The 18,560-nt window shown below is 39.4% G+C and overlaps 1 protein-coding gene across 6 annotated transcripts in view; it reads left to right on the forward strand.

Annotated features, from left to right (window-relative positions):
• Positions 1–18,560, forward strand: part of Fyb1 (FYN binding protein 1) — a 155,043-nt gene that overhangs the window by 41,224 nt on the left and 95,259 nt on the right. For 5 of the 6 annotated variants that reach the window (XM_015496344.2, XM_048802869.1, XM_048802868.1 and 2 more), the window contains one exon: positions 15,212–16,367. In XM_015496344.2, the coding sequence (XP_015351830.1) occupies positions 15,212–16,367 (1,156 nt within the window). Of the gene's footprint in view, positions 1–14,919; positions 14,927–15,211; positions 16,368–18,560 lie in introns of those variants that run through there. The other variant, XM_048802866.1, reaches the window with a different exon arrangement.

Here is an 18,560-nt window from a genome sequence, read left to right on the forward strand (position 1 = left end):
GTAGAGGATAGGAAAGGTAGCAGAATACAACAGTTACTAATAGGGCATTATGTAAAAATGTGGATGTGTAACCGATGTGATTCTGCAATCTGTATTTGGGGTAAAATTGGGAGTTCATAACCAACTTGAATCTAATGTATGAAATATGTCAAGAGATTTATAATGTTTTGAACAACCAATAAAAAAATAAATAAATAAATAAATAAATAAAATTTAAAAAAAATGGGTATAAGAATAGTACTGACCTCATAGTTGTTGTGAGGATAAACTTTTGGACACTTAATATGTATTACTATGTAGCACTGATTAGTCATATTTGCTATTTGAAATATTTTTGTCATGAGATACAGATTATTTTTGTGTAGAAAAATAGATGAGTATATCACCCGAAAAACAAAGGCTTGGTGGTGTTTATGCTCAGAGACTGCCAAGGGAGGTTTTATCAATATCAAAACATGTGCATATAACAAGGTGAGACACAAATTCCAAATAGTCTGACACCCCAAGAAACTAATGACATATGATAGAGGAGGACAGTTTTTTTTTTCTTTTTAAATCAAGTGGGATTTTTTAATAGCTTTATTTCGTTTGTTTAGTTTTTTTTCTTTCTTTCTTTCTTTTCTTTTTTTTTTTTTCATTTGGTGCTGGGGATCAAACCCAGTGCCACATGCATGCTAGGCAAGCTTTCTACCACTGAGCCACAACCCCAGTCCAGGACATGTTTCCCCCCGCCCCCAATAAAACCACATCTTCAAAAATATGTCATTAAAGGGCACCGTTTATAGCCATGGGAATTGTGGCATTTTCCAAGGTCTCCCTGGAGAAGCTGTTCTGCTATGTCAGGAAGGAAAGGCTGGGAAGGATTCTACTTCCCTTGGGAAATCATCTCAAAGGTTCAAGCCCATACTGGTCATTTGTCGTTTCCATCCATTTATTTCATGACCACTGGGCTCCAACTCCCTCCAGCTCCCACTGCGATATGCTGACCTGACCCTGGACTATCTGGAAAATGCCAGTCTAGAAATTGACAGCCGGCTTGCAGAGCAGTCACACTGACATCTACTGGCCTGAAGACTAAGCACAGATGATGCTCAGAAGCTTTTACCAGATTTGAACATCATATTTTCCGCCATTTGTATCACCTGATAACCAGAGGGAGGCAGGAGTGAGAAAGTGTGCGTCTGAGATGTGGCAGGGCTGCCTCTGAGGGAAGGCAGAGTGAACTGAGGCTCCACCAGGCTCCAGCTGGGGGCTTGAGTGAATGGACACACTGCTCCACATCTTGGTTTCTTTATCCGTAAAACAGGTAACAGTAATTTGTTTGCTGATTTGTTAGGAGGGGAGGCACAGGTGATAGGACCTGGCCCGGAAGACAGTCCACAGTGTCCTTGGATCTTGACGTGACTATGTTTGAGATCAGGTCTTTGTGTAGCTGATAGGTATGTCACCAGTCTGCCAGCACAGGAAGTGGGGAGCCCACTGGATGAGCAAGTAGAAAACCCTGACCTTGTCCTTGCATGTGGTTTTGGACAGATCACCTACCCTGTTTCTTTCCTGTAAAATGAAGGGCTTAAATTCACTGATGTTGAAGGTTTTTTCTTTCTCAAACACTGTGACTCTAATGTAAAGTTTCCAGTTAAAATGGGCCTCTGTGGCCCATTTTTATCCCCCTTCTTTTTACCACAGCCCAGGGCTAAGCCTGTCCCAGGCATTTATTATATAACAACCAGCTGATGGAAAGTGGAGGTTGGAATAGCCTCTGCATTGACTGCTAGGAACAGATGGAGTACATAGCTGGGCAGGGATGCAAATCCAATGGGAAGTCCTAGAAACCAAAGAATATTCCTCCATCAGAAGCTGGACTGGAATTTTGCTAATAAATTTGAAGAGTTCAGGGCTTGTCCTATTTTTCACCTATGCAAACTAGCCTCTGTTCACAGGTAGGAAAACTATTTAGGTCTATTTAGGATATGCCTTGTTAATCATGTCATTGAAGCTTAGGTCTCAGGCGTTGGTGGAACATTACCTGATCTTCCTTCCAAGGATAGGTTAAAAGCCACTAGAGCTCACCTACTGCCTATGACTAATCCCTTGCTTTTCCTTTCTGATAACCCCAGCTGGGATGTCATCACGGAGAGGGGCAGCAAATGGTGGCCCAGCAAAGGTAATCATGAAATGAACCTTCTGCCCTTCTTCCTAAACTTCATCAGTGTAGGCATCTGGACATTCCTAGAACTCCAGCACAAAGGCATTTGGGGATTCCATGAAGGGTAGGTGTTAGTTTCCAGTGACTGCTGTCACAAAGTACCACAAACTGAGTGACTTCCAACGACAGAAGTGCATTCTCTTCTGAGTCTCAAGTTAAGCTGTCTGTAGGGCTCAGTCTGAAGGCCCCTCAAGGCTCCACAGGAGAATCCATTTCTCGTTTCATCCAGCTTCCAGTAGTCCCAGGTGTTCCTTGGCTTCTGGCTTTATCACTCCAATCTTCATTTCTTTCTTCAAATATCCTCTCTTCTGAACTTTGGAGGGACACTTGTCATTGAATGTAGTGCCTTCTGGATTTAGTGCTATGAGGATGACATCATGGCATGTTCCTTAATTTTATCTGTAAAGATCCCTTATCTAAATAAGATCACATTCACGGTTTCTGCGACATGGTATATCTTTTGGGGGGAATGCTACCATGCAAACTACCACAGTGGATGTGGAAGACAGGGGCCAAATTTATAAAGACCAGCAACTAATAGCTGTACCTCAATCCTATCCACTCATGCGAGCTCAGGGCACAACCAGAGGGGCCCCAGTTCTTGCCATGGAATTTCCACAATTTTGGCAGAAGCCCATCAGTAAAGGTGATCAGGAGAGAGCAGGAGGGATCCAGAATCCTAGTGGCTTTTAATCACTTTTGCATCTGAACATACCACAGGATGCCACGCCCTCCCCTCTGGACCCCAGCCTGGCTGGGCTGGTGAAGCCTCAGAAAGAAACCCTCAGAGGAGCAGAGGAGTATGGATTAGAGCACATGGTGCATCCAGCCTGGAGAAGAGATCTCCCAGGTTGATGTTACTAAACACTGTGCTTCTTGTCTTGCAGAATGCTTTCACTGTCTTCATCTCAAAGAAGAAACCCAAATTCTTTATTTACCTTATCAATTAAAAATATAGCTTTAGGACTGAAGATGTAGCTCAGAGGTAGAGCACATATCTCGCACGAGTAAGGCCCTGGGTTTAATTCCCAGTGCATTCTCATGCATGCGCACATGCACATGCACATACAAACATACTTTACAGTTGTACTTATGCATCTCAAATTTTTAAAAAAATTATTTTTATTCAAGTTAGGTATCTGACATTGATCCATTGCTAAATTAATTAAGTGGTCTGTTTAATACTCCTCCAAACACTGGTTTTTAATATCTTTACTAAATTTTTATATTGTGATGAATATACATAAAATAAGATTTGCCATTTTAGCCATTTTTAAGTGTACAATTCTGTGATGTTAAGGGCATTCACATTGTTGAGCAACCATCACATTATCCATCTTGGGAACTTATTCATCTTACCTGAAATGAAACTCTGTACCCTTTAAACACTAACTCCCTGTTCCCTCCTTCCCCTGGCAGCCACCATGATACTTCCTGTCTTTAGGAATTTGGCCACTGGAGGTAACATATAAGTGGAATTCACACAATATATGTCCTTTTAAACTGGCTTATTTTACTTAGTATGATGTGCTCAAAGTTCATGTTATAGTATATGACAAAAAGACCTTCCTTTTTAAGCCTCTATAATATTCCAATATTCGAATATCCACACTTTGTTAATCCATTCATCCATCAACAACCGCTTGAGTTGTTTCTACCTTTTGGCTATTATGAAAAATCCTGCTCAAGTACTTCTTGAGTCCCTGTTTTCATTTCTTTTGGATATACAGCCATAAGTGGAATTTCTGGAACACATGGTAATTCTGTTTAATTTTTTGAGAAATCTCCGTACTGTTTTCCACAGCAACTGCACCATTGTATATTCTTGTCAGCAGTGCACAAGATTCAATTTCTCCGATTTCTCACCAACATCTGTTATTTTCTATTTTTTTGATAATTGTCATCTTAATGGATGCAGTTTAAGTTTTTAACTGAATGAAAAATCTATTTAAAATTAATATGACTTATTGCAATAGTTTCATCCCTTCAAAAAAATCATTTAGTTATTAAATATCAAAAAACAGGAAGAAGTTTGTTGTGTTTTGTTTTTTTATTTCTATTCTTTGAATTAACCACGTTTTAACATTTTTTCACATTATCCTGACAGGAGTTATGTAGAAATGTATTGCCGTCAATCTGTTTTTTGCCATGGAAAATCTTAAATCTCTCTCTCCTGTCGTATCTGTTTTGCACCCTTCTTCAACATTCTTCAGTAGTAAGTTTGAAGCTGACGTCAAATGGACAATAAACACCATCCCGTGCAGACAATGGATAAAGCAGGATAGTACCCCAACCCCTGAACCCACAGTGGAATAACTCATTTTACTGACTCTAGTGGGCAGCGTATTTGGAGCCAGTTTGTGCTAAAAGAGACCTAATTGTAGTCATCTCCCTGAACATCCCATCCCTATGTGAATGCACACAGAGACCCATCACTTAAAAGAGCAAGCAGAATAGTTTGTCTCAGTTGTTTTCCTCTTCTAGTTTGCCCATGAAATTGTAAGTCAGTCAGGATGTTTTGGTCTTGAGCCCTATATCTTCTATGTCTCATTGCTCATCTCAGATTTGCCATGATCACAGCCATAAGGTTTTTTGGACAGGTTAATTACTAGGGCTAAGTGGAAAACTTTTTGAACCAGAATAAGAAACTAAAATATTTTGCATATCAGGTGAGAGTTTAAGCTCAAATAATAACTACACAAAGAGGTAATGAAATTCATTTCTATGTCACATTAAAGTAGGCACAAAATTTAGAACCAGGACCCCGAGCTGGTTCTCATCTCTGCCACTTGCTAGCACTTACATGTCTCATTATGCCCTTCCATAATAAGAATTAACCAGGCATTGAGAGGACCAGACGAATATGGTGTTTGTACTGTAAAATGTGATGATTAGTTCTAATGATGGAATTATTAATACATGTAAAATACCAAACTCTAGAATCTTTTTGCTGATTATGTAATGAGTGAAAATAAGGAGTATATGTAGAATTTGGGAAGAAAAAATATTAAGATGATCTGTATCCCCAGAATAAGTGATTTTATTAAAGCACAGAGTGTAGACTAGATGGTGGCAAAGTAAGATATATTAAATTTAGCATATAAGCACGGAGTGTCCAGATCACTCAGAAGATGAATGGGTGGATAAGTGAGAGTCCGGAGCTACTGAAGTCATGAAGCACCCTGTAAAGATAAGGGATCCTTGCAACAGAAGGTGGCTTGATGCTAAGAGTAGGATGCACGCCATGAAAAGCTTGCAATGAAGAACATCTCAATTATAATGAGAAAAGGTGCAAAGTGAAGAGCCCCCTGGGGACAGAGGTAAGGAAAGTTGTTCAGAGTCTTGCTACTGTGCAAGAGGTGTGAAGTGGTTGCATCTCTTAATCCTGATTACTAAATCCTGCATGCGTTTTCTTCAGAGTTCAAGAAGGGAATGAGTTGGTGGGGCAGGGTGGGGTGGGGTGTGGTCAGAGAGAAGAGGGAGGAGGATTGCACTGATATCTTCTAAAGACTGAGATTCAAAATTGCATCCATTTCTGTTTGTGAAATCTTCCATATTCCCCATTTCATGTCTAGTTTTTATTTTGTTTGTTAAAAAAGGCTATAATTAAAATTTTGTTGTCATTTCTAATCAGATGGCAATTGGATATATACCTCCCATACTTGCAACAGAGGGTGGCTTGGTGCTAAGAGTAGGATGTATACCTACTCTTTATACTTCCTACTTTTATACTTGTATAGTATAATTTAAACTTCCTACTTTTCATAAATTAAGAAAAATTACAAGTTTTAAACAGGTAACGGCTGGTTAAGTTTTTCAGAAAACACAATTAGACAAATTCATTAATGGCATCTTCAAGCTTTTCCTTATTAGCTCCAGAAAACTCACCTACCTTTTGACCCTTTTTTAAAAACTAGAAGATGGGCATGCATTTGACTTCACACTCCTTAGCAACACTCTGACAGTCGTCCCTATCTATTCGAGGAACAACACATTGGAATACTTTTCAGAGAGGGAATGAAAGAAAGGCTTGATGATTTTGCAAGGCTAGTTTTCTCAAATCAAACTCTGGATCCTTCACTGACGATCAGCTGCCACCTGTCTTGGTTTTATTGTGGAAGCCTTCCTCTTCTAAGCAGTTCTCTTCAAAAAGATCTTTTCACACGCTGAGAAGGAAGTCTCTAGAAAACCCCACAGATGGCCTCATCCCTCCACCCCCACCCACTCCATGTAAACCATGAACTTTCAGTTTCTGACCTTTGTCGGTGAAGAAAAGCATCCAGGGCTCAGGAACGTGTGTGTGTGTGTGTGTGTGTGTGTGTGTGTCAGATATGGATGCTGATGAGAGAAAAGGAGTATAATATTTCTATTTTATTTTTCTGTTATCAGAAAGTATCTTTCTCAGTCATCAAAAAATTTTATTTTGAACTTATTTATTTAAACAGGATCTAGCTAAGTTGCCCAGTCTGGCCCTAAATTCACTATTCTCCTACCTCGGCCTCCTGTGTAGCTGAGATTATAGGTGTGCCCCATCCTACCCAGATCAAACTACATGTTTTTGGCAAAATAAAGTTTCTTTTGCTGGCTTATGCTATTTTTATATGAAAATAGAACAACTACAAGAAATGGTAGCTAAAATTAAGGCCTCTGAATTAAGATAGAAATTCAGGAAAAATTAAGAATATATACTGTTTTATAGAGTGTACATTAAACATTAATGTAAGAACCAAATTAGCCACTAACAAGATATCTGTGAAAGTACTTTTTCATCATCCACAAATTCATTATTCAAACGTTAATTCTTCAGAGACCATCTTCTAATTTGGTATATTCAGTTAATGCAAGCTAAAGGAACTTAAGCAATCCTAAGCAAATATAAGCTAAATTTGCTGTTAAAAAAAAAAAACACTTAAGATGGAATAACTAACATAAATAGTTTCAGAACTTTCTGTCACCCCAAACTAGTTATATCCTACACTATATTCTCCACATCCTAACACCATTCAATTTACATCAAAAAATAAATTAAAAACTAATAGGACGACCGACTTTAGAAAAATACAAAAAAAATCATTTAATTTCCTCATCTGTTTATGTTTAAGCCATTGAAGATCAAGCCAAAGTCATGCCAAAATTGTATTTGCACAGGAACTATTTAGTAGGGTAGCAAGGAAGAGAAGGTCTGAAGTTTTTAATTTGTAGAAGGATTTCCAAACTCCTACTCTCTAAAGACAGAGTATACACAAAAATCCATATACTTTGAGAATAAAAGGCAACACTATTTGAGAGGTGGCCCATAGCCATCGAAGCTTTACAACTTGTTCCATTTTCTTGTTTCCTCTACTTCAATTCATTCCAGAAGAGAGAACTCAACTGAACAAGGAAATTGGCCAGCACAGCAGGTGCCTGGGATAGCATCCATCATTGCTATAAGTCACAGGGTTTTTGTGAAGGCACCTAGGTTGTTGGCCTAATGAGAAAGGGCCAAGCACACACAGCACCCAAAGAGACCTCATACACACCGGGTATGTTCTTCTGACCATATTACACCTCGCATTGCAAGCCATTGGGACAGAACATTGCTAGTTATTGCCGTTGCTGAGTTGCATCTTGACCTTCAAAAGTCTCAGAGAGCTGTCACAATCAGGGCTGTCACTGCTGCTTCCGCCACCAGCTCCTCCTACCCATGCCCGGCATCTGCAGCAGCCTGCTCCTGCCCCAAGAACTCAATTTGTGGTGAGAGACAAGTTCCCACATCCTGTTGAATGAGGCCTGGTGCTGCCTCCAGTTTCAGAGGCTCAGCCTACTGGACCCCATCACAGCCCATTCACAAGTAAATGGAGGTCCTATCAGAGATCGGTAAGAGTGGGGTCATGAGTAAGGAGTCAACACAGAAGCTGAGGAATCGTTCTCAACTACAAGCTATGTGATCCATCGTAGTCCATTAGCCAGTAGGTTTAATGCTTTTGATGGGGAGCAATGTGCCACGCCTTAAGGGAGTGGTTGCGGGACAGTGTGGTTGTTGAAGAGGAGAAAATAAAACCAGATTCCTGATTGTACATCTCCCTAGGGAAACTGTCCACTTGAAGTATGTCAAATATAATTTAGTAACATAAATATTTAGATAGTGTTAATAGGAATGAAAAAGTTCACTTTTTTTTTTTTTTTTTTTTTACTATCTGTAATTAGAGCTTGCCCATTTATCATATTTGTGAAGGGTTTTGTCTCCGGTACTACATTTTCAGTTAGCTTCCATTAACCCTAACTTTACACGTGGCAGCAATGAGAATCGTTTCGTTGTATAATTTCTGACAATAATAAATTTTAACATTTATCTTAAGATTTTTAAAATTCCCTTTTTCAAATTTGCCAGATATAATACATCAAGTCCCTTTAAGGAGAAGAGACAAATTGTCACTGTGTGTGTTTTTGCACATGCACCCATGAGTGTGTGTTGAGAAGAGGTGTAGGACGTACTGGCAGGGATCGAAACTGTTATTTTCTTTCATCTAGGCTGATGAAAGTGTAAGGCTGAATACTATTATTGTATGAAAGTTTGAGCTTCTTGGGTCTATTATATATTTTCACCAGCTTGCTTCCTGCCTCAAAGACAGAAGTTTCTCTAGCTTAAGGAAAAATGTTGTATCTTCTCTGTCTTTTTGTATGCCTACTGGCCAGTCCTTGGCACAATGTGTCCTAGGACTGAGCAACATAATCATCACCCCCATGGAAACTGGAACAATGCCACCTTAATCTGTTTCCTTCTCTCTTCCCTCCACTCTGGCTATAGTCCCTGAAGGCTTGGATAGGACTAGGACTGGCTTCCTAGAACTTTTTTTTTTTTTAATTCATGAGCCCCCTCACAACCTCATATTGCTCTGTGATGCCCCCGTGCCTAGAACTCTGATGTGGGTAACAGTGACAGTGTCAGGAGTGAATTATGTTCAATTAGAATAACCAGCAACTCAGACCAAATAAGTCCTGGGTAAAAACATTATTTCAACATGATAATAACAAAGAAAACCCACACAGGGTAAAAATTTATCAGTGATTTTTCTGAAGAACTAATTTGGGTTAACTGTTATTATTCATGAATAGTCTCTCTCATGATAAAATTATGTGCAATCAAGTGAAGGCACTTTATTATCTTCTTCTACGGGCTCTAACCTAGAAAGAGTAACCACATCCATAGGAGCCATTCATTTTCTTCTTGCTTTGATTGCAAAAGTGGCACAAACCCATCTAAGGAGGTAAAAATCTGGCTTCCAAATTATTTTAGATTCATTAATTACCCACAGTTTGTGAGTCTTTCACTTCTCTTGTGCTCTAAAACACCTAGTAAAGATGAGACTTGGAAAGTCAAGTAACCTTAAAACCATCTCTAGTTGCAACCTTTTGATACTGTTTAGTTTCTATACAATTATCTGTAGGGGTTAGAGGTAGTATATCATAAAAAATTAAAAACAGACTTTCTGGTAAGTTATTTTCAAGAATTCAAAAGCAACAGAACTCTCTCAGGGTTTCTCAGCCTCAGCACTGTCAACATTTTGGACTGTGATATCTTCTGGCGGACAGTCCTGTGTACCTTTCCTGTGAAAGGGAATACCAAGCAGCATCCCTGGCCTCTACTGGTGAGATGCCAATGGCAATCCCCTCCCCCACACACTCAGACATTTCAATCAAAAATGCTTCCAGATATTGGCAAGCATATCCTGGGGAAAAAATTGTCCCCCACTTGAGAAACACTTTATTAGCTTAATATACAAGTCCTTTAAAAGCCGAATGCATAAAAAAAAATTAAGAAACCCATTCCTAATAAGAGTGATGACATGTTTTTGGTTTTCTATATGAAACTATACCTATGAACTGGCTACAAAAAGAAATGTTTTTTGGATGTATTCCATTTCTTGGAGTCTGTCTTCCATGCAGTCTCAACCTTTGTTTAACTTGGTTGACTGCCTCCATGTAGAGTGCTAAAGGCAACGAGATTTTTCTGGAATATGGACTGTGAACTGGAAATGCAAAAGATACAAGGAAAACATTGTTTTTCTAATAGCCTTCTTCCTGGGGCTGTAGCAAATGTATAAGTTTATACCAGTGAGAATACATAATTCTGTCAAAAAGGAAAATTCATGTGAGCTAAAGAAAATTGATTTTCTGAACAAATTTTCTACAATTATATCTTATAATTAGTTTTATTAATTTTATATAAATATAGAGAAATATATGTGAGTAGTTTGGGCTAAGCATCATAGATTCAACAAGAGGAAGCAATGATAAATTGTTTCAAGTGACTTTGGAAAAATTTTACAAGGTATTTGAGATGAAATGTTTTTTTAAATCTAAAATATTGTCAATACTGAGTCCTCTGAATTACAAACTATCTCTTCCTATGAATAAGTAGAAGCCAAATATTTAAATCATTAAGAGTTTAAAAGGTCCTGCAAATAATATACACCAGTATGGGCAAGTTGGCAAGGGAAAAAGTGGAGTTAATATCAAAAATATTTAACAGCTTGAATTTCACAGATACCAAACAATCGGAATGGTTGCTGATCCTACATCTAGCTATACTAGTGTATGTCAACTGAATACTAACCCTGGAAGAAAGGAAAATGCAGAGCAGGGGTTGCCATCTGTGTACAAAGCAGGAGCAGGAAAGGTGTATGTGTGTAAGGAAGTATGTATTTAAAAATATAAACATATCGGCATCAGCATCATTTATCAACATGTATAAGAAATTTTGACAGTGGTTGTCTTTAGAGAGAAGAACTGAAGAGGGTCACCATATAGTTTACTGTTTAAAGCTGGTCAATTTTGAGAGAAAAGGAGACCATTACTATCACTCCAGAACAACAGGTGTAAACTTGTACAATCGTGGGATGTCTGGGCATAAATCACCCCATTACTGATAGCCAGCTTTGGGGGTTGGAGATGATGTACCTTTTTTTCTTTTTCTTTAAATAAAAAGACTCCTGGGAATGAATGAATATTCAATCTGCAATAAAATTGGAATGGGAGAATGTCACTTTTTTTTGTCATTTTTGCATTTCCATCATTATCTAAGGTAAAAAAATAAATTTGGCTATTCTTGTTATTCTTGTTAAGGGTAAATATGGTTATTGAAAATCTTGTCTAATAAACTTATTAACAGAGATAATGATCAAACAACCTCTGAAACTAAGAAGTCAATATTTGTAATTAAATAGAGTTCGAGCTGTTGATTTGCTAGACATCTTAGTAAGCTTGGGTGGTCTTTACTGTTGCTTCAAGGGGTCCCGTGTAGGAACTCGTTGCTCATTGTTTCTTCGTCTTTCAAAGTCCAGTTCTAGAGTATGGGTAAACTAAACTCAAATATCATTACTCTTAATATGTTATTCAGGAGTATATTTTTTCCAGTTACATTGGTTTAAAAGTAGTACATAACATTAATGTTAGTAAATTCAGAATCTGATCAATTGGGGAAAAAAATTATGTCACGTAACTAGTGAATTAGAAACAGCTGCAGAGGACTTCGGACCTTAGCACAAGAAGCCTAAAGAGATATCAAATATAGGGGCTGAGGTGCAACTTAGTGGTAGAGTGTTTTGCATTCAGAAGGTCCTAGGTTCAATCCTCTGCATACACACACACACACACACACACACACACACACACTATCAAGTTAAAAAAAAATGTGCTTCCCACCTGGAAAGAAGTATGCCTCTAAGGAAACTTTCCTTGATTACATAGCTTTATTCTCTATTTTAAAATTTATATTCTAAACCTATCACTTATACTAGATTCATTCTACATTTGTAACAAGAGGATGAAGCAGGCTAGTTTAAGAGCATAGTTAAGTCCCCAACCCCCAAATCCCCCCTAGTTGTGCTATCTTCCTGCTGTTGAATCTTTTGACATATATTGCATGTAATTCTTGACCTAAGAAATTTATAGGCATTAGCTCGTTTAATCCTTAAGAAAATGATCAAAATAAAATCCTGTGAGAAACAGGGTAATCATCCTCATTTAAGAGAGGAAGGAAATAGCCTCAGAGAGGGGGAGTAACTTGCTAGATCACATGACTTCTCAATGGCAAGGTCAAGGTTTGAACCCAAGTTGATAATTGCACAGCTGTACTTTTAACCGGGACACTGCACTGTGTCCTGGCTCAGGGTTGGCAGCCAAGAGACTTAAGTTCCAGTTCCAAATCTGTGACTTCCATATTTTCTAAATTAAAAATAGGACATGGAAATTGGCAATGGGTTAGGGTATTTCTTGGGTTTTCCCCATGAAATCTAAGATGTGAAGTTGCCACAAGAAAGGAGGATCCTACTTCTTCACCAATGTAGCAAGAGAGGGATAATTAAGGCTTCATTTGTTTTATAAAAGTAGAAAAACCCTCCCATGTGCCAATGCTGTTCAAAGTACTTTACACATATGAAACTGTAATTTTTTCTAAGTCCTATGAATAGCATTATCATTCTCATTATGGTGGTAAGCAAACTAATTTATGTTCCTTGTTCAAGGTTAAGCAGCCAGTGAGATGCCAACACAGGCCAGTGGTTCCTGAGTTGATGCTCTTAAGGAGCCTGCTGCAGCCACTTGTTACAAATGTAGAATGAATCTGGTATAAATGACAGATTTAGAATATAAATTTTAAAATAGAGAATAAAGCTATGTAATCAAAGAACTCTTCCTCAGAGACAGACTTCTTTCTAGGTGGGAAGCAATTTTTTTTTAATTTGGTACTGTGTGTGTGTGTGTGTGTGTGTGTGTGTGTATGCAGAGGATTGAATCTAGGACCTTCTGAATGCAAAACACACACTCTACCACTAAGTTGCACCCCAGCCCCTATATTTGATATTTCTTTATGCTTCTTGTGCTAAGATTCAAAGTCCTCTGCAGTTGCGACATCTCTGGAGATTCAAGGAAACACCCATTCTATATTTCCCCAACACCCAAATCCTCCCTAGTTGTGCTATCTTCCTTCCATTGAGCTTTGGGGATTGCTTGAGGAGCTGAGAAAAGCATGGGTCTAGAAAAGTTGTAAAGGGAGGTAAGTTAGAAGACAAGAAGATCTTAGCAACTCAGATACGGGGTAATAAATTGAAGGTACAAAATTCAAACTGGAAGTTGCTACTCTTATAAGTCTTCTCCACCTGCGTAAGTCCTTCACTTCCACCCCTCAAACATACATGCACTGCAATCTGGTAAGGAAACAAACTGCTGCAGTGATTTCTTGCCAAATCACAAGTATTCATCTGATGCCAATCTCCATTGCCCAAACATCAATTAGAATCCTGAGTGTGCCAAGCCCTAGGTATTGTGGGGAAAAGAAATGAATGAAATAATTTCTGGGCTTAGGAGCCCTAGACAGACCTGAGTTTGCCTGCCTATGATTCCTTAAATGTGTTACTTTGCAGTTCTAATAATGACAGTTCCATTTTTTGAGCCCATATTGGGGGTCAGAGAGGCAGTTTATAAATTCCATCTCTAAAGTACAGGACAATTCTGGCAGCTATGTGATATTATCCCCATTTTATAGATGATGCAACTGAGATTCCACTAATAAACTAAGATCAAATGAAGTTCCCATTCTCTTTCCATGGCATCCTCCTGCAGTTTCAGTCTCAATTTTCTTTCCTGTGAAATGGAGTTGAATGATGCCATTCTGTTAAACCTGCTGTAAGAATAAGGAGAATATAGAATCAGGTTTAAGCCCTTACATGCTACATGGTGATTCTTACTATTATAGGAAACAGACATAGAGTTGTGTACAGAATATGAAGTGCATTATGAATTACAAGGACGGAGCAGACCTTCTCACCTGAGCAGAGTCTGATTTTGTGGTATTTGCATGGAGCCTTGAAAGATGAAATGTGTTTGGTATGTGGCAATAGTAGGTGAAGGGGGTGGGGTGAGAAGTAGAAAAACATTTTCTGGGTGAAATTTAAAGCATAAAAAAAAGAGATTGTCATGGCCAAAGTGAATCTTTGTGATTTTTTTTTTAGAAGCTTCAAATTTTCAAACATTTCTAAAGTAGCTAGAAAATTTGAACTGTTACCTGTTAAGAAGGAAAAATCATACCATTGACTCTCCCAGATTACGTGGGATTATATTCACAGAGCAAGGTGGATATTTTCTCTCTTTGCTAAGTAATACCTAGACCAGAAGGGGAGAGATTATGTAGCAGGATTTCAGAGAAGGAGTGATAAATGTCAGTGTAGAAGAGATACAAATGGAGAAAAATAGATCTGGAAATGAGGCTTCTGAGTCAGTGCAAACTGTGTTCTTGTTTCTTTACCTGTGTGCCTCCAGACCAAGTCCCCTAGACAGAGCTAGTTCTAAAAGTAAGCACATTCTACTGCTAGTCTAGATACAGCTGAAATATCAGCACTTAAGATTTATTAATACTTAGCAAATCCTGTTCTATTACTTATAAAAAGGGGTGTTCTGCCACATCTCCCTAACAGCAAAAGACCTTAAATGTGGATAGGAACAAGAAAACTGTTGTAAACCACAGAGATGCTAAACCTGGCCATGCTGTTTAAAGCGTGTAGCCTGAATTTACAACTGAGAATGTCTTTGGTAGAAACTTAAAAGCTTACTTTCATTTTTTAAAAGTAGTTTCCACCTAAGAGTCTCAATTATAAAATACGGAAGAATTTGTCAGTATATATTTGAAATTAAAAAAAAAACAGTAGATAAGTATCAAGTCAGCGTAAATCAAACAAAATGGTTAGAAAAATGGTGAGAGAAAAGAAGATAAGTTGTTACTTAAGTAAACGTGAGCAAGTCACTCTGAGATGACCAAAAAAAAGTATATGCACAACAATAGTCCTCCCCTTTCAAGAAACTCTCACAACTTATTTTGCCATAGAGGAACTTAAATGTTACAATATCTTGCTAACCAATCAGCAATGCTGCTGGCCTCAAACCAGGAAGCCCTTTAATGTATAGTATTTTAAACTGTGCAAGTGAGACTTCTGGCTATCAGCTAGTTTTTGTTCCCTATGCTTGTAGGATGGAAAAGCAGATGTGAAGTCCCTCATGGCGAAGTTTAACACAGGGAGCAACCCGACAGAGGAGGTCTCCGTCAACAGCAGGCCCTTCAAAGTCACAGGGCAAAACTCCCCTTCAGGAATACAAGCAAGAAAGAACTTGTTCAACCACCAAGAAAATGCCAGCCCTCTCACAGGACCCGGCAACGTGCCTAAGTTTGGGACTCCCAAGCCACCACTGGCAGTGAAACCCACTTTTGAGGAAAAGCCTGACAAGGAACCCAAACCCCCATTTTTAAAGCCTACTGGGGTGGGCCAAAGATTTGGAACACCGGCAAACTCAGCCACCAGAGACCTTGAAGCAAAAGTGGGATTTCTGAAGCCTATAGGCCCCAAGCCCATCAATGTGCCCAAAGAAGATTCTAAACCTGTGTTTCCTCGGTCTCCTGGAAACAAGCCTTCCCTTCATGGTGGGAACCAAGACCTAGACTTGAAGACACCAGGCCCAAAGCCAGGACCCGCTCCTCCAGCTCAGGACAATGAACAGAGGCAAGTGTTCCCAAAGCTGGTGGGGACTAAAGGCAAGTTCGCATCAGTATCACAAGATCATGACCCCAAGGCCCTGTTCCCCAAGCCTGCCTTTGGCCAGAAGCCATCCCTGAGTGCGGAGGACTCCCACGAGGATGAGAGCCCCACAAGAAACCTGTCTGCCCAGAAAGGACCCTCACCATCCCTAGGAGCCAAGTCCAAGAGCGGCCCTTTAAAACCCCCAAGGGAAGACCCTGAAAATAAAGGCTATGGGGGTGACACTTCAAGTTCACCGTTTCCTGGAGTGGTCCTGAAACCCACTGCCAGTAGAGGAAGCCCAGGGCTCTCCAAAAATGGTGAAGAGAAAAAAGAAGATAGGAAAATAGATGCTACTAAGAACATCTTCCTGAGCAAAGTGAACCAGGAGGAGTCAGGGGCATCTCCTGCCAAGTTCCCTAAGGCACCTTCTAAGGTGACAGTGGGGGGGCCATGGGGCCAAAGTCAAGAGAAGGAAAAGGAAGAGAAGAACTCAACAACTCCAAAGCAGAAGCCATTGCCTCCCCTGTCAGTTTTGGGTCCACCTCCACAAAAACCCAGCAGACCACCAAATGTGGACCTGACAAGATTCCAAAAAACTGCTTCTGCAAACAGTGAGTTATTTTCTTGTTTGCTAATCAGTATGGTTTGTTCACAGCAAAGGGTATTTTTCAGTTCCCAGGGAAACATTTCTAACAAGAAATGATTTCATAACTGGTACTTGTGTATATGTGATGAATTTTCTTTTCCATTTTATCTTTTCTGTTTTGTGAAAGGTCTGAGAAAGTTGAAGTCTGAGTTCTATGTAAGCATTCTATGAAAAAATACCTTGGTGGGCTGGGTTTTGGGGGGAGAATATGGGAGGAGGAAGGAAGTACGTCCATGTGATTGGTAAGTGAATTTGCTTAATGATAATTATTGCATTTACTTCCTTATTTGGGTTTCATTTCAGTAAAGAGACTGAGGTATGTTACCTTTATGACCGCAAAGGAGCTAGACAGAAAATGAGCAAACTTCTAAGTCAGAAGTTCTCAAAGGGGACAATTTTGACAATCAGTGGACATTTGGCAATATCTGGTGGCAAGTTTTACTGTAACAACTGGAGGGTGCTACTGGATTCTAGATGGTAGAGGACAGGGGTGTTGCTAAGCATCATGCTGTGCATGGGATAGCCCCTTGATACAAAGAATTATCCAGACCAAAGTGTGAATAGTGCAGAGATTGAGAAATCCTTATCCAAATCATTTCCAAATATCTACACCATTCTTCATGTTTAAATAAGAGAGGAATAGGACTCTTAGGAACTGGCCCTGTGTGTTTCCTATTTTAGCTGTTTTTTTTTTTTTTCAATATAAAGCTTTCTGAAACTTTCTGATTCATAAAGTAGTACAAAGCTAGAAAATTATACTGCATTATTCTCCTTCTGGGTGAGTAGTTTAGTTTTCTTCCAGAGATATCACTGCAGTATAATGGCATGTGGTATAATTTGATACTGAACGACTTGGCAAAGATTTGCAACCCTTCATCATAATGAGGAAAGCTTGTGCCTGGGATGATTCATGTTTTTGGTGAATGATATACAGCTGTTGTTTATTGTAAGGGGGTTCGTAAAAGGATGCTTACAGAGACCATACCACTATTAGTCATATTTTTCTCCTAACAAAACTATGGTCTAATTAAAGCAGTTCTAGGCCTAACAGTTGTTTTTCTTTTTCTTTTTTTGGGGGGGGTGGGGAAGTTACTGGATATTGAACTCAGGGGCACTCAGCCACATCCCCAGCCCTATTTTGTATGTTATTTAGAGACAGGGTCTCACTGAGTTGCTTAGCACCTCACTGTTGCTGAGGCTGGCTTTGAACTCACCATCCTTCTGTCTTGGCCTCCCATGTGGCTGGGATTATAGGCATGCACCACCATGCCCAGCTCTAACAGTTGGTTTTCATTGTTGCACTGTGGAACCTTTGTGTATCACCTACCTGAGATCAGCATATTCCTTGTTGGTAAACAGATAAATGATCAAATTCTCCATTAAGAAACCAAGTTTGGAAGGCCAGGCATGTTGGCACATGCCTAAAATCCCAGCAACTCAGGAGGCTGAGGCAGGAGGATCACAAGTTCAAAGCCTGCCTCGCAGATTAGTGAGGCACTTAACAACTCAGCAAGACCCTGTCTCTAAATAAATACAAAAAGGGGTTGGGGATGTTGCTCAGTGGTTAAGCACCCCTGGAGTCAAATCCCCAGAACGAGAGAGAGAGAGAGAGAGAGAGAGAGAGAGAGAGAGAGAGAGATAAAGAAGGAAACCAAGTTTGGAATGACCCTGTGATTATCCATCCATCTTCTAGAAAGATTCAACCCTGTTACACATGGTGTCTCCTCATTTGTCACCTTGCTCTGATGCTGATTTGTAACTCAGAGCTGTTATTGTTGTGAGAACCTCTAAATGATTCTTATTTCCCTACCTTATTTCTTCTATGCCTCAAATAAAAACTTAACTATCGTAACATTCATTTTATGCTTCTGAGTTTATGCCAGGGAAATAGTTCTTATATTAATCAGAAATATGGGGGCATTTTCTTGCATGCCCCCCCATCTGTGTTCCCACTTCTCTCCTGGTGGTAACACCTGGTGCTAACATGTGGCTCAGTATCGTGCCTTTGGATAAGTTTCTCAAAATGCTAGGGAGGACCTCTTTCTGACCCCCACCAACCTAGCAAGCTCAGCACTGAGTGATTCTCAGTGTAGTAGAAGGACAAGGGACCCAGGCAGAACTGCCAAATAGACAGTGTTACCCTTGTCCTCTTCCTCCT

The sequence above is a fragment of the Marmota marmota genome, unplaced genomic scaffold, assembly GCF_001458135.2.
Source record: "Marmota marmota marmota unplaced genomic scaffold, marMar, whole genome shotgun sequence".
In the NCBI taxonomy this organism is placed as follows: Eukaryota; Metazoa; Chordata; class Mammalia; order Rodentia; family Sciuridae; genus Marmota; species Marmota marmota.